Here is a 24,080-nt window from a genome sequence, read left to right on the forward strand (position 1 = left end):
CTTGTCAGATCCCCTTTTCAAAGGCACAAAAAGACTCAGCTTGAGGCTTCACAGCGAGACGTCGTAAAACACAGAGCAACATCACGTGGACTACATCTGTCTTTTATATACAGTCTGTGGATCGGCGTTGACTTTTTTCTCCCTACTTGCAGCTCCTGCTTGTTTCTTTTAAGACTTTATATTTCTGAACTGCACGCGGCTTGCTTGACTGTTTATTATTCTCCTCAGCTCCAAATCCTGTGGGCTTGCAACATTATATATTCTTCTCTCGTCTCGAAAGACTGCTGACTGTGAGTGATTACTCTCAACCAGCCATTTTCCTCTCGGTGCTGCATCTTTGTTTCAACAAATCATCACCTAATAAAACTGCTAATGTTTCCTACATAACACCTTCACCAGCAAATAACTGAGGGAGCTTTAGGTGTCGAGATATAATCTGAGGAATAAACTGTCAGACTACCACCTGTCAGGTTCAAGCAAAGTTATTTTTGTTGTTTTTAGTGATGCTGCCATAAAATATTACTCATTTAAAGGCCTCATAAACATCCCTGTGATTTCTGCTTTATTACACAATAAAAACGTTTCTGAAAGATAAAAGAATATTAAATCCACGATAAAGATTAAAGACGGCTAAAAGCCAAACGGGACAAATCAGTATCCTGCTGTATTCTCTCATTACTGTGAGTGAAGTTGTTGCTGTGGAGGGAAGAATGAGCTCCTGATGCTGGAAGCAATGCAGGCAGGTACGCTCCTTTCTCTGTAGCCTCATTTATGCAGAGCCTTCCCAACACATCATTCCATCATCATCATTTCAGATCCTTATATTTCAACCTGGCCGGTGGAGCAATGCTTTCCTGTGGTGGTGTTACCAAGCCCCGCCCTCTCAGAAGAAGGCCCGAAAATCTAAATCAGTCAGACGTATTTCTAATTCTTTATTCACTGGATTCTAGTGGGGGTGAGGGCGGCCCTGGTGGGGATTTTATTTCCGCCCCTCTTTTGGCTGAAGCATGTTTCCTCGCTGGCTTGAAAGAGGTCGTTCATGAAATTTTCAGCGGTGGAGGAGCACCATGACATGTCTTCATAATACTCCAAAATGATGTTGCGGCATGAAGCCCAGATTTTAGAAGTAAAGCTCGCTGCTTCCAGATTTTAATTTGGTCCAAAAAAGCAGCTTCGAGTGAATCGGCCTGAACACAAAAAGGAAACCAATCACTAACTCAGACTGCTCCAGGGGAGTAAAATTATAACTTTGATTGAGAATCAATGGTTATATTTTAAATTTAGGATTATTCAGCCTCTCCTGAGTGCAACAAACAACAGTTGAGTTGTGGAGTAGTGCTGGGCGATATGGAAAAAATATTTATCACGATATGAATTATTTTATATCACAATATACCACCTGACCTGTGGTCATCTAGAAAGTACGCAGTCTGTAAACAGCAAGTGCCGAGGGTGCAGTCTTTGTTTTGAGTTACCGTAAAGCATGTCGCAAATCTGGGTGCACGTACAGCAGCACCAGTCTGTCAAGCTAATCAAGTTCGCAGATGACACCACCGTCATTGGGCTCATCTCTGACGGGGATGAGTCTGCCTACAGGAGGGAGGTTGAACGTCTGGTGTCTTGGTGCAGCCACAACAACCTGGTGCTGAATGCCCAGAAGACAGTGGAGATTATTGTGGACTTCAGGAAGCACACAGCCCCACTCCCCCCCATCATCCTGACTGACACCCCCATCACCTCTGTGGACTCATTCCGCTTCCTGGGTACCACCATCACCCAGGACCTGAAGTGGGAGCCCACCATCACCTCCGTCATCAAGAAAGCCCAGCAGAGGATGTACTTCCTGAGGCAGCTGAAGAAATTCAACCTGCCAACACGGACGATGATGCAATTCTACACCGCAATCATCGAGTCCATCCTCACCTCCTCCATCACCGTGTGGTACGCTGGAGCCACTATCAGGGACAAACAGAGACTGCAGCGTGTTGTGCGCTCTGCTGAGAAGGTGATTGGCTGCAGACTCCCATCTCTGCAGGACCTGTACACCTCCAGGACACTGCGGCGTGCAGCCCGGATCTCAGCTGACCCTTCTCACCCTGGACACAGTCTGTTTGACCTGCTCCCCTCAGGCAGGAGGCTCCGGTCCATTCGCACCAGAACCTCTCGCCACAAGAACAGTTTCTTCCCCTCTGCTGTTGGACACATGAACAATAACCACATGACTGTCCCCGCCACTAACACATGACCCTACGCTGTGTCACTGCATCATTTCATGTCTGGCACTGATCACCACCTGCACTCATGTATATATCTTTCTACGTAGCACTCATAATTCTTATTCTCATGTATATATCTCATGTATATCTCATGCACATATCTTTCTTTCTTTCTACATAGCACTTTAATTCTTATTGTCTGCACTGAAGCACCGCAGCAATTTCCTAATGTTGTAAACCTCAACATCTGGCAATAAACCCATTCTGATTCTGATTCTGATTCTGACCAGCTAGCAAACCACAAGACGGAGTTTCTTTGCGAAAAATATCATTTTTTTATACTTTATTTTCTCTTGCATAAAGTTAAGAGCATGTATAGTGAGAAGACAACACTAATATATTTGCCACAGGCTATTTAACCCTTTATTAAGACCTACCATAGAACCAAGTCCGCTAGAGCTTATCTTTATGTTTTTACATGCTGTAGTGCCATTTGTGGGAGCATTTCAAGTTTCCATATATCAATACAACTGTTATAGCCCAAATTTTAATATATGTATGCATTAAGTCCATAGTAACTACATAAATTGCAAACAATTGTAGTGCAATAAACTACAAAAAAATTGAAAAACATTTTGGGTTTTTTACATATATTTCTAGTAAGAAAAATTTAAGAGGTTTATCCGTCAAAACTGTAAAAAAGGTTGCACAAAATAATTTCCAACCACGAGAAATTTATTTTGAGTGTCTTCATAGTTTTATTTTTGAGATACACTAATTTTTATATACTACAGGAAAAATGAAAATATTATAATGCATCAAAACAAACCATTTCCAAGTCAAACATGACTTTAAAAAAAAACCAAAAAAACAACATAGGCTTATAAGGCCCTTTCGCGAAAATGACGTCACTTCCGGTTTCGGGCAGGTAATGGCGGACATGCGATAGTTCACGCTGGCGTATATGCCAACGTAGGAAGTGTTATTGAACATCGGCAAAGTGTGTTTCTGGAATATTATCTTTTTGTTGCTTTAAGTGCTTCTTGCACTTCTTGCAATTTTTGCAAAGCTATATGTGGAAGGAAACCGTGACCTAGGGAAAGCTAATGGCATTAGATGTAAGTACAACTCCAATGGTTTCACATGCATAAAAAAAATATTGCGCTAGCTTACGTGGTTCCAGTTCTACGGGGATTTAAAAACAGTTAGGTAAAACGGAGTGCGCCTGCTCCGACCGGTTGTAAAGGGTTAATTATATATTTTATGTAATAATTTATAAAGTTAGGTTAGAAACGATAGAAGACAAATGGCACGATAGACACTTTTCTATCGTCCACACGATATATATCGTCATATCGCCCAGCACTATTGTGGAAGTCTTTAAAATGTGATGTGAGAATAAAGAGAAAGAACGTGACATAATGAATGTGTTTGTTCTTCTTGGTATAAACAGCAGCCTTACTCGAGTCCTCTGGTCGTCTTTTTTGACAAGTTCTTATAATAATATCTGGTTAAACATAAATCTGGGTCATTAACATTTCCTGATGACTTGGAGTAACCAGGAGAAACCTCCAGGGTTGAAAAATGAAGTCACGGGAAGCAAAAAACTGCAATTCCTCAAACCTTTGGGCTCCATTAGAGCTTAAAACATGAACACACACACCATGCATGGTGAAAACAAGGAATTTTATATCACATTTGTTATAGTTGTAGTAGTTAAACCATTTTTTCTAATGCATGCATGTTTTTGAAGAACAACTGGAGGCCCAAAATTGAACCCTGTGGGACTCCACGAACAATGCTGTGAAGGGAAGATGAAATAAATCTAAAAGCTGATGGCAGAGGGTCAGAAAAGTTAAACCAGCCCATTATCACTGTCAAAAAGAAAGAGCTAAAACATATTATCACAGAAAAAAGTACAAAGTACTTCACATAAGATATAAAACTAAAAGGAAGATAAAAACAAAATCATGAGGACAAACAAAATTAAAACCTGCTAAAAAGTTAGAGGATGTCCTGATATTGTGTAGCAGTCAGTTTTTGTGGGTAAATCCTGAACCATGAGAAAACTCTACTTTTTGAAATGTTCACTGAACCTTGTGACAATTTTTCTAAAAGAGATTTCAGTTTGTTTCCATATAGAAGTTTTAACCTGTATATTGTTGCTTAATCCAGCATTTTGTGTAGTTTAATGCTTAAAAAATTAATTATTATTAAATTAATTAATATTAATTTATTCAGGTTTTTCAAGATGAAAAAACCCTGAAATATAAATATAGTATACTTGTCATTAGAGGGTCTGTTTGAAATGTGAGTTTGGACTGTACCTGGTTCTGGTCTCTTGGTCTTCGTGAGTAGAGTGGCACATGGCGCTGAACTGAGAGACAAAGAAATCGTAGCGGCGATGGTAGGAAGGTGTGTCCTCCTCGATGTTGGCAAACTTCACGAACTGCAGAGAGCAGAGGAAGAATCAGCAAACATTCATCAGCCTGAATTTTCTGTGTGAACACAGTGAACACAGGCTCTGTGAAATTCTGAAAAGTAGTAACTGTACTATTAATAAATAATAATAATTAGAATTAGTGAATGGTGCACTCCTCGAGGTGTCCACATTAGAGTAAAAAAATATTCTCAAAAAGCTTCCAGGCCTGTAAAGTGAAGCCTCCTCTGCTTGCAAAAAGACAATTAAATAACTCTGTGGGGGAAATGGCCCTGTGACCTCAGTAAGTACTTCCTGATTAATTCACAGTCTCGAGCTGTTGTTTCTTACTTTAAACAACATTAAATAAATTTTTGTCTAACAGATTATCAGCCAATCACACGTCAGCTGATGAGTCCACGCCCATCTAATCCAGTTTCAAAACACCAACCTGTCAACCGTAAAAACACTCAGGTACAGGCTTTGCTAACCAATGCAGGACAGCCATGTTTTATATATTGTCCATTTATGCAGGAACCTGAAGTCCTGCATATGGGAAGCTGATAAATGTTTGACCTTTCACCTCAACAACAGATACAAAGAAAAAAAAAAATCCCTCGATCACAACACTGATAACATGTCAGAGCATTTCCTGTGAGCCAAAGCACCGTCACATTCCTGCACACTAATTAATTTTGGAGCCAGTGTGACAATGACAATAACTATTAGAACCACCTCCCCCACCCGGCCCAGCCTGTAATCTTCTCCCTCCAAACGAGCCTCGAGTGTCCTCCAGAGAGGCCTCCTCCTCCCGGCTCAGTCGGCTGCGCTCGAGGAGCCTCTCTCACCAACCTGTCATTGTCCACTACGACAAATTGCGTCAGCACAGTTCAGCGTCAGTGGCAAAAACCACTCCGTTCTACCGGTAATTTCCTCCCATTTTGTACCTAACCTCTCCTGGGGGTAATGGCTCAGATGGAAGGAGCTATGCCGGCAGCTGGCGCACAGGAGAGTGGCTTCCCCTCAGCAGATTATGGTACTGTACTGCTGTGCTGCTGCAGAAGAGCAAATTCAAGCTGTAGGCACTTACAGACCAATTACAGTCGTGTTTAGGAGGTAGAAGGAGAAGCTTTGGTCACAACTTGAATTTGCACGTCACACAAAGACATCCTGAAGGGCTTTAGTTTGGGTATACTCTCTAATATCCACACACTATGCACACTGCATTGTTGTAAAACCATGACAGAACTCTCAGACAAGCTCAAACTTCACAGAAAGGAGTCTGAAGTCCTTTGTGGCATTAAAAATGCTCCACGTTTTGTTGAATATGTGCTGTTTTGAGATGCCTCTCGTCTGATTTTAGGGTCTTTAATTCATTAGTGCATAAGTCTGACATTTAGTCATCGGGACGATGTATTGCCTGGGCTGAGAGTTCACTGGTGAACCTGCTGGAGTGTCAGCTTGACAGTCTGAGTGGGAGGAGGCTGAATGTTTGCCGACTCAAGCCAGGAAGTGGAATACTGAAGCTTAAACTAATTATTAGCGTGTATTCCCTTTGGCAGCGGCTCTGATTATAAGTGATGATAACCTGTAATAACAGGGCTGACTCATTTTCATGTATCGTGCGCCTGAAGCAGTTTACAGGTGTTGTACTTCCTGATAGCATTCAATTTCCTGTAACCTCATCAAACGTGACATTTCGGCATCATTCCCGCGAGAAAGTTCACAGGAAGTTTACGACAACTTGGGGGAACGTCTTGAGCTGTAGACAGATTCATAACTGGCTGCTTCCTCCTGAGCCCTGACTCAGCTGATGATGATGATGATGATGGAGAACTCCTTGCCCCGGTAACTGTTGGACAGGGGGTTTACTCATCAAAAATCGAGTTCACCGTGCGATCAGCTGGCGGTTACTGAACGTTAAAATGTTTATTTTGATGTTATTTGCACTGTAAAGTTACTTTTCTGTATTTTACACCCATCATGTTGCATGATGTGCAATTTTTTTTTAATCTGCTAAAAAATATCTTTTTTTTTTTCCAAATCTAACTTTTGTAAATCTGTTGGTTTTTTTCCCAAATTGGGGTCTGAGCTTCACTTAAAGGCTCCGACAGAGGAAGAAACAAAGGCTGTACTGTTGACTAACGAAGGCTCGTCTGTTAGAAGCGGAGCTCATACTTCTCTGGCCATCTGCGAAGTGCTTGCAACGTGTGAAATCACAAGAGGAGAAGGACAACAAAGGCCGCAGTGAAAAGCAACAGATGGAATTCGATAAACCAGAGACGTTGACTCTGATTACGGAGCGTCTCGGAGGTATCAAGGTGTCAAAATGCTTCAAACTTTGGAGAAATGAAAATAAAAATAATCTTATTCCTACATAGTTTTTGAACTTGACCAAAACTTTCTGCTATCCATAAACTGTACACAAATCTAAACATGGAAAATTGGGTTTTGGGATAAAGCTGTAGACTGCATCTATCTCACATCTGGCTCCACAGGTTATAGATCGCAGACACATGGACTCCCCTGTGTGTCTGACTCGGTGTCTGAGTCTGGACTGATGAGCGCCTCTTCCATTGAGATGGAGTGAAGGAAGCGCCACTTCGAGCCGTCACAGTTTGCCAATTTCTTGTGATAAAGTTAACTGGGAGATGAATTTGTAAAGCGTGAACGGCTGGCAGCCAGACAGCAGCAGAACACAGCGGTCACACACATTTATACTGGGCACGGTAAGAAATAGGAAAGCCAGTGGGGCTGTAGGAGGAAAATGATTACATTAAAGGTGACAAATGTTGTTTGGTTTAATGAAAATGTCACTGTTAGACTGATTGGAACTTTTTTGGTATTATTTATATACAGGATGATTTATCACCTACCTCCCCCCACGATGGTTTGTTTTGGCTCGTTAGTCAACCGAATGTTTCCAAAGTTAACTTGCAATGGACTTATTGGGCTTTCCCTCATTGTCTGACAAACATGTCCTCGCCAAGTGCTGGATGCTCACATTAGACAGCAGAAGATAAAGAGGCCCACGTTTGTACAAAAGTACAAGGTCAACTTTTTTTTCTACTGTTGGCTCTGCATGATGTCATAAAGAGTGGATATTCCTAATATGCCAATCAGGCACGGACGCCCCACCCACCTTCAGTTTACAAGGGAGAGCTAAGGGGGAGGAGCTAAAATGGACTGTTCCTTAAAAGCTACTCAGTCATCATTCTTTGCTTCTCCAGCTTGTTTTAACACAAGGTTTTAAAAACAGCCCTGAGCTCCCGAAGACCGATATTTGAATGATTCGTTGAAGAAACGCTTTTGTGCCCACTAAGGTTTCAGTGCGGATGTGGGATTTTTTTCATAATGATTAAACCAAATCACACAGCAGTGACCAACCTCGAGCTGTTGATGGATCATCTCAGACATAGTCTGGACTGAAGTTTGGTCCATTTTCGGCCTTCCTTCCCGTCGTCGTCATTGTATCAACGAGCCCAACTTCACTACTTTTCCAAGTTTTTTTTCCAAAGTCCAAAGTTTTGTAAGAGTAACAGTTTTGCTGGCTTTTGAGGGGCTTTGAAAAAAACTGAGGTCTGCAGCTAACACTCCATCTATTTTGATATGATATCATCCCCGCCCGTCTTTTATCTTTAAATCTAACCCTTTGCCCCTTGGATGCCTACTAGAGGAAATCCCTGTTTCTCTTTTCTGAACTGAGCAATTTCTGTTATATTTCAGGCGTGTTTCTAGAATAAGATGACGTCACAAGTTAATGTGGATGATCTCTGCCTATACAACTTACTCGGGCTACACCTGGAAAAACCTGGAATCTGTTCCAATGGTCGTCAAACCGCGTCTTTATTGAGCTATAAAGTGACATGTCCAAACTACTCATTAAAACTCTCTTTCTGTGGTTCCTGCTCGAGAATGATGCGCCCAACATGTGTTGAGTGTTTCTCTGCGATCACAAACTCCATGTAAACCATCTTGGTATGAAGAGTATGAAGTATGAAGGTAAACAAGCATCACAATAGATGCCACTGTGTCACAGTAACTGAGTATGGAACAGAAAGATTCTTTTCTTTTCTTTTTGTACTTTGAAAATATGCTGCAATTGACCAAAAACTGCAGAAAACCACAAATCAACATGTGGAATGAATCAACATCTGCAAAGTTACAGAGGTTGTAGTACAGACATAGCAAGACATTTTGTAATTTGGCACCAGAAAATGTCGATGTCCGATGGGAAGCTGCTCTTGAAGCACTCTGGGGCGTTGAGTTGTTCACAGTTTTCTCGCTGTTAAGTTTTGGAAGATAGAATGCGTTTGTGTTTACATCGTTACCTGCCTTATAATTGTTTTTTGTTCTGTTTTGCGGTCGGAGAAATGATTTTTGTGAGTTTTGAGCTGAGATTCTGATGTTTGTGTGGATACCACAGATGTCTGTATTTAAACAACAGACCTGGCAACACGTGGAACCAGATGTTTGGTTCACCAGGTTGCGGGAACAGGAGAGGTTGTCAAACGTCATCTTTATGGAGGAAAGGATTAAAGACACTTATGTAACTAACTTTCACCACCAGGGGGCATTTCCTCTAAAGAAGTCGTCTTTTTCCAGTCCTGGCGTTTTAAATTGTAACGTGTCGTTAATGACTTGTATGATTGACTCACTGCCTCATTTTGTGGTAAAATTGGTAGAAGAATTACTTCAGCTTCTGCTCTTCAACACGATGACTCCGTGTCATGGACAAAAATTCATAGCAGTTTATTTTGATGCTTTAAAGCACAGACATTCAACATAAGCACCTCTAGGACTCTAGGAGTTAACCTCCTGTTGTTTGCTTGCATCATGAAGGATATGAAGTTCTTTAGCTACTGTAAAGCTGTTTTGTTGCTGAGCAGCAACAACAAGCACTAAAAGTGTGACGTTTAAAAGTAATTAGACACCGCTGAGGCTCCGCTGAGGCCGGCCAGCTGGTTTCAAACAGTCTTTTGACCAAATTGCTGTAATTTGCTGAGCTCTCTGTGTTGGTGCTTTTCTGCAGACGTCTCAAACAAACTCATTAAACTGATAATTAGGCAACAGAGCAAACAAAGGAGCTCCGTTTTGCTCAGCTGCGCCACAAAACCAAACGGAGACATTAAACGAAACGTCTCCGTTTGGAGCCGGCGCCGTAAAGGAAAATTTAATTAACACGGCTCTCACCTAAAGAGGGCGAGCACCTTCCAGCCCCCCGATTCAGCTAACTGCTCTTCTCTTCTGTCAGTCTAAATACCACACATAAATAATGCAAAGGCTTTCACATCTAAACCTTGGGCTCGGTTTCCTGCTCGGATGAAGCCCCAACAATGGAGACAGACAGGCTCAGAACAGGAGGCGGCATGAAGGAAAAACTTCGGGTTCACCTTCAGAAGAAACAGAAGGAGAAACGGGGCTGACATTTGCTGGCGGCTTAGAAGCTAATAATAATTAGAGTCTTTCACGGGATGTGTTACACGACAATTTCCTCTGTGAGAGGAGAAGTGAAATGAGCTATTAAAGTGCCGACATCAACCACTGACGTATTTGACCTGCTTTGATTTATGACCTTATTTTTTTGTGTGTGTCAAAAACGTTGTTGTGGCTTTAATCTGGAGGATTGTGGGTTAGTCTGTGATGGGAAACATACGAAGTATGAATAAAGCAGAGTCAACAATAAAATCCTGGTTGCTGCTAAGAGAGTATCCGCCTGAGATTAAAAGTATAATCAAGCTCAAAGTGAGAAGAGCAGAAGCTTTTTATTGCACGCAGTTTACAGCGTGTGAAGGGAAGTTCTGTCCAGCCAACATCTGCAGCGTCGGCAGCTTCAAATGCTGCTGGCATGCATGATGAAGGCACACCAACTGTCCTATCTATGCAAAACAGGCTGTGCGTCACCTGACATGCTAACGCTTCTTCTTTGTAAGACCATTTGTGGAATGTGGACAGAGCACAACACCTGGGAGGCGTTTTTTAAAAAGAGTGAAAGAAAGTGCAAGTGGAAGCAAAGTTCTCTGAGAAACGATGTTTTGGTTTCCGATGCTGTAAAGCATTCATTTAAGGGAAATCTGTACACATTCATCTTTTACATAATCCACAGATTAGTCTGGATTACCTGCTGTACCAATTGGCTTCACTAAGGTTACAGTTCACAGTGTCTTTATCAACACATTTCTGCATGCTCTCCTCCTTTCCCTTCATCTAGAAAAAAGGCTTCGAGTGTGTGTTTCTGTGTTTTCGTCTTACCGAGTTGGTTCCCAGCACCTGCAGGTCTGGCTCTCTAGACTCCAGCAGCTTGGCCACCATGTGCAGGAAACTCTCCACGAAGGGTTTGATGCTCTGAGAGTGACACGCCATCAGCAGCTGGTCCAGAGCCTCCATGGCTATCACCACATTCCTGCACACAGCAATAAGCTTTACACTCATGACACAGGAGCTTTTCAACACCTGCAAGTTTACAGAAACACTACTCCGGATGTATGTCATAGGGGGAGAGGTCTAAGCAGAGACACCCAGACCTTGCCTAACCCACTACCTCCTAATGTGCTAACTGAACAGTTTTTTGAGGCTCTTCTCTATTTAAAAACAGAAGCAGCAAAGGGTGGAGACGAGAGATTGGTTCTGAACAGAGGACGGTGCAGCAGATGTGTTTCGATCAAAATACACAAAAAGAGTGGGTCACTGTCGGGTTGAAAGTGTCTGTGCACTGAGCACATTATTGCATGATGTAACTTTACAGCAGCTCCACCTGGAAGGAGAAGGCTGACGTTACAGACCCGAGCATGCAAACATGTCGCCTTGCTGGGTGATGAGCGGTCCGGTAAGGGTGCGTGGATGCCGTGCAGAAGGTAGACGCGTCTACTCTCTGACCGTCATCCTCAGGGAAACAACATCAGAGCCCATTCAGACAGAAAGTCTGACATTATAATGGTTGTATCGATTCAGTGCTGACAGTCTTCTTTCAGAAATATTTCAGGGAGGCTCTTTGTTCCGTCTCTCAGCTCATTTTAATTACTTTCCAGAGCAGAAATGGGAGTGGACGAGACTTTTAATGTCACTGCACTTCTTCTGATGAGTTTTAATGACAGGTGGCTGGACAGTCTCCTTCACTTTCTGTTTTTAAATGTCACCTAGTATTTCTGAACCTCGGGCTGACTGCGACTGCTTTCATCCTGTTTTTCAGCATCCTTACGTGTCTTTGCTACGTCGCACTACATTCTCAGGTATTTTTCCCTCAGAATTTTTTCTCTTGTCATTTCCAGATTTCCAGTATTTTTTTGGCAAATTCATTTGCAGCTCACTGTTTCACAGGAACTGTGCAGCTTATTCTCCTCCTGCTATCTCACTGAATCTGCATCATGAATTGAAGCTAACAGCATTTGCTGTTTGAGGTGATGAAGGGTTTTCTGGGATAAAACACATTTATCTGGTGCTTGGGACTTGACTTAAGTCAAACACCACTCACCCGTAGCGGTGTCGCACCACGTCTCTGCTCAGCTTCTCGGCCAGGTAAGCTCCAATCCTGTCCAGTTTCTCTGGAGCCGACACGGCGTAGAAGGTGAGCTTCTCCATGTCCGACTTACTGAGGCCATCCTGGAAACAACAACGCAGTCAGGATTCAGAGGATTTAAACAAAGCCTGCTAAAACTATCTTCTGTCAACACTGACGCACTGACGGATCAGATGATGCACTTTGTCATATAGAGCATCGCATGTAGAGCAGGCTTCCTGAACCCAGAGTTACTCCAGCAGCGTTCAGAGCGTGAACGTTCGAAAAACATTTAGACGTAGAAAAAAGTGCTTGTGCAAATATGTGAAACTGGGTGAAGGATACGTGTTGTATAAAATGCTTTGAGTGCTCAAGCAGAGTAGAAAAGAGTTACATAAGAACCTGTCCACTTAAAATATAAGCTGCTTCAGCCTGCATACAGCCACTACTGCCTCTGCAAGCCACTTTGCAACCCACGTCTTCTTTTAAAAGAGTTTATCTGTTGTCACTGATGCTGTCCTGTCCACTTGGCTTTCATGCGTGCACATGAAGCAGGGCGATACCAAAGCAGAGCCGTAACACAAATTATAAATCAGTGCAGTTTTAACTAAAAACACATCACAATCTTCCCGTATGATTGAAAATAAACTCAGTGCCTTTTAAGACATCACAGCACTCTGTGCTGAATATGTTTGAATTTTGCTGATCGGACGAAACACGAAACTCGACGACATCACTTTGATTCTATTTTGCTTTTCAGTGTTATTTTACACACGATGTGATGAAGCCAAATATTCATTGCTATTTGCAGCCATCGCTCATCGATGATACAGATTTTCTGCGGTACTATAATAAAGTAATAAGAATATTCTTACAATACTAAAAACTCTTGGACTCGATGTGGCGATCAAAAAGGTTGGATTGAATTCTATCAGATGTAAAGATGAAGAATTTAAAAACTTGAACATGTATCTGGTATTCCCAGCTGTCTCCTCCAGCTCTTGCAGGACCGAGGCGTTCAGAAGCCAGCCAGGAGACATCATCTCTCCAGCACGTTCTCCGCTCTGAGCTCCTCACCCTGCATCTCTAAAGCTGGACCCAGACTCACAGGAAGCTCATTTCCAGCTCTCGTACCCATGATCTCAATTTCTCATTGTCAGAACAAAAAACGAACACTTATCAGCAGGTTCATCGAACGGCAAAAATCAATCTGTCAAAGTTCCAGTCAGACTCTTTCAGTTGATCAAAGTCATCTGAATCCTTCTTTTAACTTCCTAAACTTCATTTTGTGGCACTGACATTAAAACCAGTGGACTGTGAGTGTGTTTAATTTGGCTTCCCTGACATGGATGCAAACGAATGAGCACCACAGATCAGTGCTCAGAAACATTATAGAGACTGAAACTGCACATTATCAGAAATTATTCATACTGAAGTCCAATTACTGCAGCGTATTCACGGCCCTCTCTTCACTCAGGGTCCATTTCTGCCTCGTTAAAACTAACGAGAGCTCGTTCCGGTGTAGGGATTCAGATTCTTCTCTATCAGAGTGCTCAACCTCAGGACTTCAATGCTGTACTGTAGTCAACACGTATACATACTGTATGTACTGACTGGCCAGAGGGGGGAGTTAATTTGAGACCGGCTGTTCCCCGAGTGCTTTCAACCCCTCGGGCGCTCAGTGAGAGATAATTAATTGGCCGAGGTCTCGATCGTTCAGGCATTTTGATTTCCCACTGCACATGTTTGCTTAAACCAAAAGGTCCTTGAGAAGACGTGTGGGGAGGACGCGAAAAAAAAAGAAAAATCCCTCCCCTGAGCGCCGGACCAACCGCACACACGTGGCGTTTTAATTAACACGCGTCAAAGAACCAAACAGGTGAGAACAACTTGTGGTGGTCTGGTTATCAAAGCCACGTCACATTTAACTGGCAGAATTATCAAAGTCTGAAGCGTTCATGCGTGGCTCTGCGGTCGACCAATTATCTCCGTGTTGTGTCGATGAAGCTCGTCGGTGGGCGTGTCGCCGGGTCTCCACAGCAATCCCAAAGGTGTGATAAGACCCGGGCAGCAGACGCAGCGCTAACACACTGAGGAAGCTACAGACTTCTGTCTAACAGACTCAGTCTGAAGGTTTTCTGCTTCCTTTGTCTTTTGTACCACAGCGTTTCTGATCAAATGCCAGCAGGACACAAACTTCTCAGTCCATAAAAACACAGCGGAGGATGTTGGGAAACCCTCGCAGCTTCCCCAGAGCAACAGATAAAGGATCAGTAGAACAAATCTGACACGTGGCCTCACACATGAATGCACAAACTAGTGTTAGTAAAGGTCTTTAGGAGCGCTGTTTCAGCTGTGTTAAGGTAAAAATCTGATACTTTACTAATCTGGATGTAAAACATTTTCACATTAATGGTAGATTTTATGCAGCGGAGGTCACGTCACACCTGGGTCCAGTCTTTGTGTATTTGATTAGATTAAATGTCCTATAGGGGAGACAACAAACATGTAATGTGTTTGCAGGTACTTACTTTGGGGTCCTCAGGGAAGATGTTGTCCACCAGGCGTTTGTACCTCGGCCTCAGCGGCCCACAGCAGCCGCAAACTCCTGCAACGAAGACAGAAATGGCCATCAGTGAAGCCTGACCTCCAACTTTCTGTAATTAGCAGCTGTCTTCATGCCTCACAGACAACAGAAAACTGGGGGCAAGAAATGGAGCTTGTAACCCTTTTAAGTCAGAGTAGCTGAGGACGAAATGTGGAGCTTTCAATTGGATCGATGGAACCTGACTGTAAAACACATTCACGTTTCCTCCTGTGACTCATGGACGAGCGCCTGAGACAATCCAAACTTACTCTGGAGTCAGGAGCTGGCTCTGATAGGTCACCTCGTATTGACCAACATGAATTAGCATTACAAGCAGCAGGCCGGGAGTCAATACGAAAGTGATGAGTCATCAGAGTCTAGGATCGGCGGCGAAGAAGTCCTCACGAGGGGCATCTGACTCAGGCGAGTTCATGCAGTGTTCAACTACTGCGTACTTTATGGCCATTTCTTTCTAAGCAGTTAAATCCAAGGTGAGAATTTGTCCTTTCCTAACATTATCCAGTAATTCTCCTAACGCAACATGAAACATTATCATCTTTCTGTCCCGACAGGCCTCAAACTTCACGTGCACACAGAGTTGTGAACGCTCTTCCTGACTGATGAACTCGACTGTCAGTGCAAAGTGTCATCAGTGAAATGTCAGCGTTTCTGCATTCAGAGGAGCAGCAGACCACAGCCGAGGGGTCACGGCAGCGCCGCGCTGCCCTGACAGTCGATCAATGAGGCAAAACATTAGTACGAGGGGAAGCAACTCTAAACATCTGAAATGAGAAGGACAACAGCACTGTGCACACTCGAGCCACCACTCATTCTTTATGCTTTGTTTCCTTCCTGGAAATGATCAAATGGTTGAGAGCAGCAGTTCCCCAAACTTTGAGGCTCCAGAGTTCTGATTTGGACATTGGTGCTTTTTCACCACAGAAGTGCTGGCTTAAGAGTTTCACACAGCACTGCATTTGTAAAGGTTTAATAAATGCAAGGTGTTTATGGAAGCAGTAAAAATGTTTAGCAGTTCTGTAACATTGTGTTAAAATAATACAAATATAACAATTTAGACCTTGACCTTAATTCTGAGAGACTAAGCAGGAGTAGTTGTTGTTGTTTTTTTTACTTCAGACTAAATTTGAAAAACTATTGGAAACCACCAAAAATCAATTAAGGAATTAACAGCATGTAAATTTGGCTCAAGCTGAATCCAAATGCAGAGAATCAGAAGAAAGGAGAGAAATCCTCCAAACATGATCGTCCAAAACACCAAATAACACTTCCCAGAATTAAATTTAAATCCATCAGCTGCAAAGAAACGTTTAAACAGTTTATGAAGCCGGGCGTCATTTATTGATATTTCTTAAAAATCAATCAAGCTCGATGCTTTGAGCGGGCAGCTGGCTCACAACCATCAGAAGATCCAGCTCCAAAAACATCTGCACCAACGCCTCCTCACGCTGCTGATGTTGGAACATTTTCCCAGAAACAGGTAAATAAAACACATTCTCACACTTTGCCTTAATTTTAATTTTCTGTGCTATAAAACCTGAAAGAAAAAAAAAAAGGGGGGGGGCAGCACGGTGGCAAATTCCACCATCAGGCCGGGGCCTTTCTGTGTGGAGTTTGCATGTTCTCCCCGTGTTTGCGTGGGTTCTCTCCGGGTACTCCGGCTTCCTCCCAACGTCCAAAGACATGCAGCTTGTGGGGATAGGTTAATTGGATAATCCAAATTGCCACTAGGTGTGAATGTGCGAGTGAATGTGAGTGCGAATGGTTGTCTGTCCCTGTGTGTTAGCCCTGTGACAGACTGGCGACCTGTCCAGGACAGCTGGGATAGGCTCCAGCGCCCCCCGTGACCCTGAAAAGGATAAGCGGAAGCGAATGGATGGATGGATGGATAAAACCTGAAAAGGAGAAGTTTCCACAGACTGACGGCGAGACAGATGTGGCGGTGTGGGTGTGTCATCAGGATAACACTTTGCCAAGATGTTTCTAATCCATTTATTGACTAAATACCAACATTTTTTTATTTTATTTAATTTTTTTAAATTTTATTTTCAGTTGTTACACTGAATACCAACATTTAAAGGCAGATTATGGGAAACAAAAGCAGAAATGCTACTTTCTCCATATTCCTCCGCTTCCCTCCTCAGACTCAGAACACTAACTTCAGGGATCAGGCCTGGGACATCATTTCCCAGGAGCCCCTGCTGCTGACACCCTTCATAAGATGGAAGGTGACTGCAACACCTCCAGAGAGCAGTCCTCGGGGGAACCTGCAGATTACCAACTTCATTAAGGCTTGTATCAACAACCTGCCGCCACTTTAAAGCATTCATTACAGATCCTACAATTGCCTGCCACATTAGGGCGGCGGGGGGAGCGGCCGTCTGTTGGTGCAACTCGTCGGCTTTAATGGAATTCAGCTCCGACGCTCTACACCTGTAAGCGCGACACAGAGACTCTGACAAAGTCACGTTGTTCACAGCCATGAGCATGTGCACGTCCCTGCTTTGCTAATTCTGACTTAAATCTTCGTTTTCATGTCTTAACCAAAGTTTTGGCCTCGTTATTGTGACCGTCAGCTGACACGACTTTCATGTCCATCACAGTGTTGCACATCAACAGTTGGGCCTCTAGAATGAGTAAAATCAGAAGCTTCTTCAGATTAAACATCGCGTTTGTGCTTCTCGCTGCAGTCATCTTATACACGGCTTATTTACAGCCTTCACACTTGAAAAGGTGAAGACGCATGAATGTAAATGCGCACATGCTGGGCTCTTGCAGAGACACAGCGTGTGTGTTTGTGTGTTTGCAGACGTTGAGGATGAAGTGGAAACACCTGGGAGGCCGCGGCTCCTCCTGCGCGAGGCGTTCAGGGACAGCAGATGGATCGGGCCAAACACGGCGCTGCAGAGGGGGGAGGTGGTGTGACAGCTTTCTGTTTCCATCCTCGTTAACTCGCCTCTCATTCCAGCGTCCGCAGCAGCTCAGGGTGAAAATGCATCCACCTTTAAAGGACTAGTTTAAAGAGAGGCTCAAGGCACATGTGCAGTTATCATATAATCCCGCTAGCTCCGCCCTCAGAGACCTTCAGGGGTGTATTTAAAAAGTCAGTTTCACTGAGGAAGGTTCCTAACTGAGTGAAGTATCGTCAGTCAGATTCTCTGAGCACCATCGGTATTCCTCTACCTTCTGACTACACTGAGGTCAAGGAAAAGGAGGCAGAGGTCAAATTTTGGACTAATCAAGTGCACCCGGGCTCCGGTGCTCAGCTTCCTCTTTGCCAAGCCGTCTGTCTCTTGACAGCTCTAATGCTTCCTTTAACATTCGGTCCTCTTCGCCTTGTATTTTGAGCTGTGATCCTTTTTTGATCAGTTTACCATCTCACTGCGTTTCCTGGACCGCCTTCAGCCCCGCTCAGCTCGTCTGTATGGAGGCACCAACAGCAGAAAATGAACGACAGCAGCTTTAAATTACATTAAAACTAATTCTGGTTTCGAGCATCGTGACTTCAGCGCCATAATAGAGGCGATGCATCAATTCAAGCATTGCGCTGCAGAGAAGGCTGCGCGACTGCTGCGGGCTTCAGACGGAGAGACCGTGGTGGTCGTTCAAACACACAAATAAATTACAAACACGCACAACAAAGTGAGCGGGCTGAGGAGAGGCCATTACAGAGGATGGAATCCATCATCCTGCAGCGACGAACACAAAGGCGGACGGACGTTGGTTAACACGTCCTGACAAACCGCTGGAGTCATGCAGCGAAGCATGAATCGCCACTAAACGTCTGAATCCACTTCTGTCTGCAGTGGGTCTAAATAGCTTGTAGCACGTGCTTTAATCACAGTTGCATGTTGGGTAGAGATTTGTCATCAGACAGTTGCTTTGCCCCCGAGCAACACCTGAGTACTAACATCATTTTTCTTGGTTGATATCCAGCCCAGCACAGAGCTGCACGTGTTTGATTAATCAAATATTATGGTTTGCATTTTTATGTGAAGTGAAAATAAGAAGCTAAAGCAGGAGGATCACAGAGCTGCAGAGGTAAGCACGATAAACTCAGATTTCTGAAACTGTTGCTCTGAGATTTTCTGCTCGTTTGTCACATTGAGACTAATATCTGTGTCTCATTTTAATGAGAAACCAACCAGACTGTGATTAAAATTTTATACTGAACTGAAGCGTCGCGTTTGTCCTTCTCATCTAGTTTAGTACTTTATTTTTCTTTACTTCAGAAAAGTTTAATGATCATTAAACTTTTTAAACAGAAGAGTTTGAAATGTTGGTTAAATAGAAAAAAAACAAACGTGGGGTCGAGTTTGACCTACCGGAGCTCACGAGGCCTCGTCTGTTTGAGGAGCGGTTGTAGCTGAAGGCTCCGTCAGCCTCGGTTCGAGGCACCTGCCTGTATCTCCTCAGGATACCCCTCCTCACGTTACCACAAAATGACGGCATAATTGCAGAAAACTTCAATTTATCCCAACTGTGGTCCAAACAGATCCCACAGCCTCAGTGGGCAGGCATGGGCTTCTCTTCTTGGAGTAAATCCTCCAAAATGAGACTGTCTGCTCAAAAAGTAGATTCTGTGTCCGCCTCACCAGTGACACCAAGAAAACGTTCCAGCTTCACCTTTTCATGCTTTTTCCCTGGTACAGGATCAGCATCACATCTGTGATGGACAACATGCTCAACCACTTGGCTTCGAGCTGGAGCTGCGAGTCTACAATCACCTGGGATTACCCCACGTTCTGGCAGAGAAGACGACACCCTGCCGGGCCTAATGTAGGTCTGTCTACAGGGTCTCGGGTTACCGGCCTCTGCGCTCACTGGAAAACGTAATCCAACACAGAGACGGGGACAAAACCTGGCAACAGAAGAGCCTCAAAGTGTCTCTGACATCATCTCAGAGCAGGAGCTCAGTGAGAAATGAGAGGAACATTAACCTGAGAACCACAAATAAAAGCTTTGTGGTTCCTTTTAATCACATGACAGGACGTCACAAGACTTAAAAGGTAAAAAACCAGAGAAGAAAGGTTCCACAAGCTGGACACAAAAACGAATTATATGCTCTATTCATGAAAATGTAAACACATTTTTAATAATGGTTATACACTATGAAAAAAATGCATGTAAATGAGCTCCCTTACATCCTTGTTGGTAACACATCCTGTCCTCGTGAGTGGCAGTTTACAGTCAGCCTATATTTATATCTCCAAAACAAAACAGAGAAGAAAGGGTCTGGAAGGATCAGGGCTGGAAGAAGCACGATGACCAAGAGCTGTTCAAATAACTAAATAAATGGAAACTAAAACAGATTAAAAGGAATGATCTAGAAGAATGGACCGGGCTGTCAGGACACGGGCTACAAGTAGTTTTTGGCAAGCTGAGGCATTTAAATGGAAAAGATTCCCAGTAGAAATCACACAATGTGGAAAAGCCTTTTGGGAAAAGTCCTGGGAATGTGCTAGTTTGGTTGGTATAGACATGAGTAAACATACAGCTCCAAAACCAGCCCTGTGTCTGGATACATGAACACCTGTGGACCAGAAATCCAAAAAAATGCAAACTGAAAGCAGCAGAACCAACCAGGAACCTCCAGGGATGAAAAATGAAGCCAAGAATTGAACCTCCTCTAATGGCCTCTGTAGGATCTCTCCAAAAACGAGTCAGTCCCCACAGGCAAGTTTACACAATAAATGTTTAGGCCTGCAACAAAGCATGATTGTAGTTCTCTGTGGAGAGCTTCCAGTTCATAACAACTACGAGAGGGGCGCTTTAAATTGTTTACATTTCATTTATGCTTAAAGTTGCATATAATTCAGAGTTAGGGGTGGATACCAGCTGAAGTAGCTGTTGCTGACTGTTATTGGAGAAGCTTCAGATCAGCTAATTCGATTCCACTCGACCTCTCGAATGGGCTTTTTAGTGCAATCAATCAGTTTTGGTAACTCAAACTGTTACTTCAAAGGTTTAAAGACTACTTGTTCTGGTTTTGCTTATTTCCTGCGACACACGTCATCTTCAACTCATTGATGCTCATTTTAAACATGGACAAAGTTTTAATTAATGACGCACTATTCAGGCTAACCACTCTGTTTCACACGTTTTTTTCTACTCTTGGATGTGCATGATGTCACAGAGTGTAGATATCCTGAAAAGGTCACGTAAGGTAAGGAAGCCCCACCCATCTGCAGGTTAATGGGCTGCCAATCAAAAAGAGTTACAGAAACAGGTGAGATGCTGCACATAAAGAGGGATTATTTTGAACAGTGATTCATGCAAAGCAACTGTAGAGCAGAATATGTTGCCTTTGACTTGAGGTATTGATACATGGCCTTCTGTCTGTTGCTATTTTATTTCAAGGCTAAAAAAATAAATGATGACACTCAGCACCACTCTACACTCACGGATGGATGTTTTCCCCAGCTGTATAAATGATTACATCACCAATCAACCTACATAAGAGGGCGGTTGTATTTCCTCCTCATTTTCATCCATATTTAAAGCCAGTAAACACATCAGGTTTAGTTTTCTTTCATCAGATATGTTACCCTATACTTCCAGTGGCGTATACAGAGGTAGAATTATGTTCTTCAGACCCTACAGCTCCATGAAAACATACACCTCAAGACCTCTTAAGCATGACGCTGCTGCTCCATCTACTACTTCCATCTTTTCTTCAGCCGTAAGTAAAAACAAACACACCTCCCACCAACGCAACTCTCACCTCTGGCATCGGCCCGTCCTTTAATCTACACCTAAACCGTCTGCAAGGCACGTAATCTACAAGATTAAAGAGTGCCCTCACCCCTGCTGATTAATTCCCTGCCCTTTGACAAGCAGATGAAAGCCATGTTCTCCCTCCCTCTCTCTCTACACACTGTCAATCAGGCGCCCGACAGCATCCTCCTCGCTGCGCCCTTGTTCGCCTCGCGTTTTTGGGGTCGCAGATGAGTGTGCGCGGGCCCGTCTGGCTGCTGAGACGCCGTCCTTGGAGATAAGAAAAATTAATAAAGTTGAGTCTGTGATGATAGAAGCTGGATTTAAATGAGCTGTGAGAGCGGCCTGAAGGAGAGCAGCGGGCGGCTGAGCGTGTTATTGTTAAAATTTTCAAGGGAAAGCAGGGCGATGTTATCAGACAGGAAACATAATCCTCTCACTGAAGGACTACAGACGAGGACGCAGGTATTTATATGAAGATATAAAGCTGATACAGATCCATCTTCATCAGCTCTGACACTGATCTGATGCACAAGCATGGTCCCCTACATCTTTTAGAAAGACATGAAGGGAGCATTAAAGCCACTGAAGGACATCCAGGACGTGATGTTAAGTTAATCTAATGGACGTAACTGAGATGATGTCCGTGTGCCATAAAAACCCAGCATGGTTTGGCTGAAATATCACAGAACAGCTGGAAGCATGTCCAGGGTGTTTTCGTGCTTCGTGCTCACACTGAACTCAAATCATCTGCAAGCCCTTCTGAAACCCTACGCCATAACCTGATGTTTACTCGTTAGAAATGTAACAACATGTTTCTTCGACCCAGTCTGCAGCGACTGCGATGGACCCGTTTAGCAGGGCTGGGCTATATTATACCGTTCACGGAAATACCGGTACAATGTTAGGCAACGATAAGAAAAAGAAATATCGCGATAATATGTGTAAAACGCGCATGTGCACATGGCCGAAAAAGCATGGCGGTAACGGAGAATGAGAAGGGAGAAAGCGGATCGTTCAGTGAAACGGATGAACCAGAATTGGTTTGTAAAAATGGTGCCACTTCAGTGATGTGGAACTGGTTTGGTGTTTGTCCGTCAGATACCCATCAAAGCACTTTTTTTTGTAGAACATGCAAGCGAGCCGTCGTTATTACCGTATTTGTCGGACTAAGGTGCTCGTAAATCTGGGAGTAATCTGGGTCCTATACTCCGTCCCTTTCAGGTCCCAAAGTCAAACGAACACTGCAGTATCACTGAGAGTTAAAAGCTGTCTAAATTCTTTCATCTTTAATAAAACAATCAGCATTGCTGCTTTACCAGGTGTAACTATGAAGTTTAACATCCAGGCATCCATGAAAAAAAGAATTTATTACATTTAATGGAGTTAAAAGTTAGCAGGAAGTTAGCGGAAGTTAGCTCGCTAGTTTCGCTAGTTACCTAAGCATGATGTAGCATGTTCTGACTGAGATTTCTGAAAAAATTCAAATGTACAGCTCTGCTATCACTTCCAACATAAATGAAGACCGGAAACTAAACAGCAGTGACGTTTGTAGGGTTACTGAAGTTGGGCTAGCTGGTATATAATGATGTGCTACGTGATCGCTAGCGACACAGCTATGTTAGCATAACATAAACCGTGAAGCTGCAGGATTTAAGCTAACACTTTTCCACTCGATAAAAGTTAACGTGAAGGTTCCTGGTGGTCAGGGACAAATGCAATCCTATGGCAGGATGCTGTAAACGGACCAAACTTCAGTCAGGAGAACAACTGAGATAATCCATCCACAATACCAGGTTAGTGATTAATATACTGCAACAACATGGGAACAGAGCAGCTGTGATAGAATACAGCATTAACAAATCAATGGTACAGAAGTGGAAGAAGCAAGAAGAATGAGTTGAATAGTTTGATTTATCTGACTGCTTTGTTTCGCTTAATGTGCCTTAATACCCTGTGCACCTTATGGTCCGAAAAATACGTATTTCACTTTTTTATTTGCCACACTGCAGTTTAATGTTGCAAAGCACCTCTTTATAACTTTAGTGGATATTATACATGGTTATGCTCAGGATACGTCAGCCCATTTCTACTGGAAATGCCTTTTGGTTAAACTGTCAGCAAGGAATTTGCATTGGCACTGTTACATTTTTATATAGCTTTAGTGCACATAAAAAAAAAAAAAAACAGCTGCTTGTTTAAGTGAAAATAAATGGAATGGGTTTTTTTGCGCTTGTAAAGTTGTGGAGTTGTATTTTGTCTCGCAATCAGTTATATTGTGAATTATATCGTTATCGCAAATTTTCAAATATATATCGTGATAAATATTTTTGGCCATATCGCCCTGCTATACCGTTTAGTGCTGTCGTTTACTGCTGCTTCTTCTTCTGTTACCATTTTTCAAAGAGATCAGAAGAGAATTGAGCAAATCAAAGACAGAAACTCTGCCAACTAGTGTTTTGGTGGTGAAATTGAACAACAAAGCAGACAGGAGCATAAATGCTGGTACGACGTAGGCTCTGCAAGTCCCACCTCTCCAACAACCCTCTAATGGATAAAGCAGTAAAGAAAATGAATAAGATGGGCTTGTAGAGTCAATTTCTCCCTTTTTAAGAACTCATCCATTTA

General features: G+C 43.1%; 1 protein-coding gene across 3 annotated transcripts in view; it reads right to left on the bottom strand.

The window, feature by feature from the left end:
* The window catches only part of efr3a (EFR3 homolog A), a 93,349-nt gene that overhangs the window by 54,335 nt on the left and 14,934 nt on the right, over nt 1–24,080 (bottom strand). For all 3 annotated transcript variants that reach the window (XM_082514300.1, XM_082514302.1, XM_082514301.1), the window contains exons 2-5: nt 14,662–14,738; nt 12,107–12,234; nt 10,888–11,038; nt 4,544–4,665 (exon numbers count right to left, since the gene is read on the bottom strand). In XM_082514300.1, the coding sequence (XP_082370426.1) occupies nt 4,544–4,665; nt 10,888–11,038; nt 12,107–12,234; nt 14,662–14,738 (478 nt within the window). The remainder of the gene's footprint in view (nt 1–4,543; nt 4,666–10,887; nt 11,039–12,106; nt 12,235–14,661; nt 14,739–24,080) is intronic.

The sequence above is a fragment of the Aulonocara stuartgranti genome, assembly GCF_965226115.1.
Source record: "Aulonocara stuartgranti genome assembly, chromosome: 18".
NCBI lineage: Eukaryota > Metazoa > Chordata > Actinopteri > Cichliformes > Cichlidae > Aulonocara > Aulonocara stuartgranti.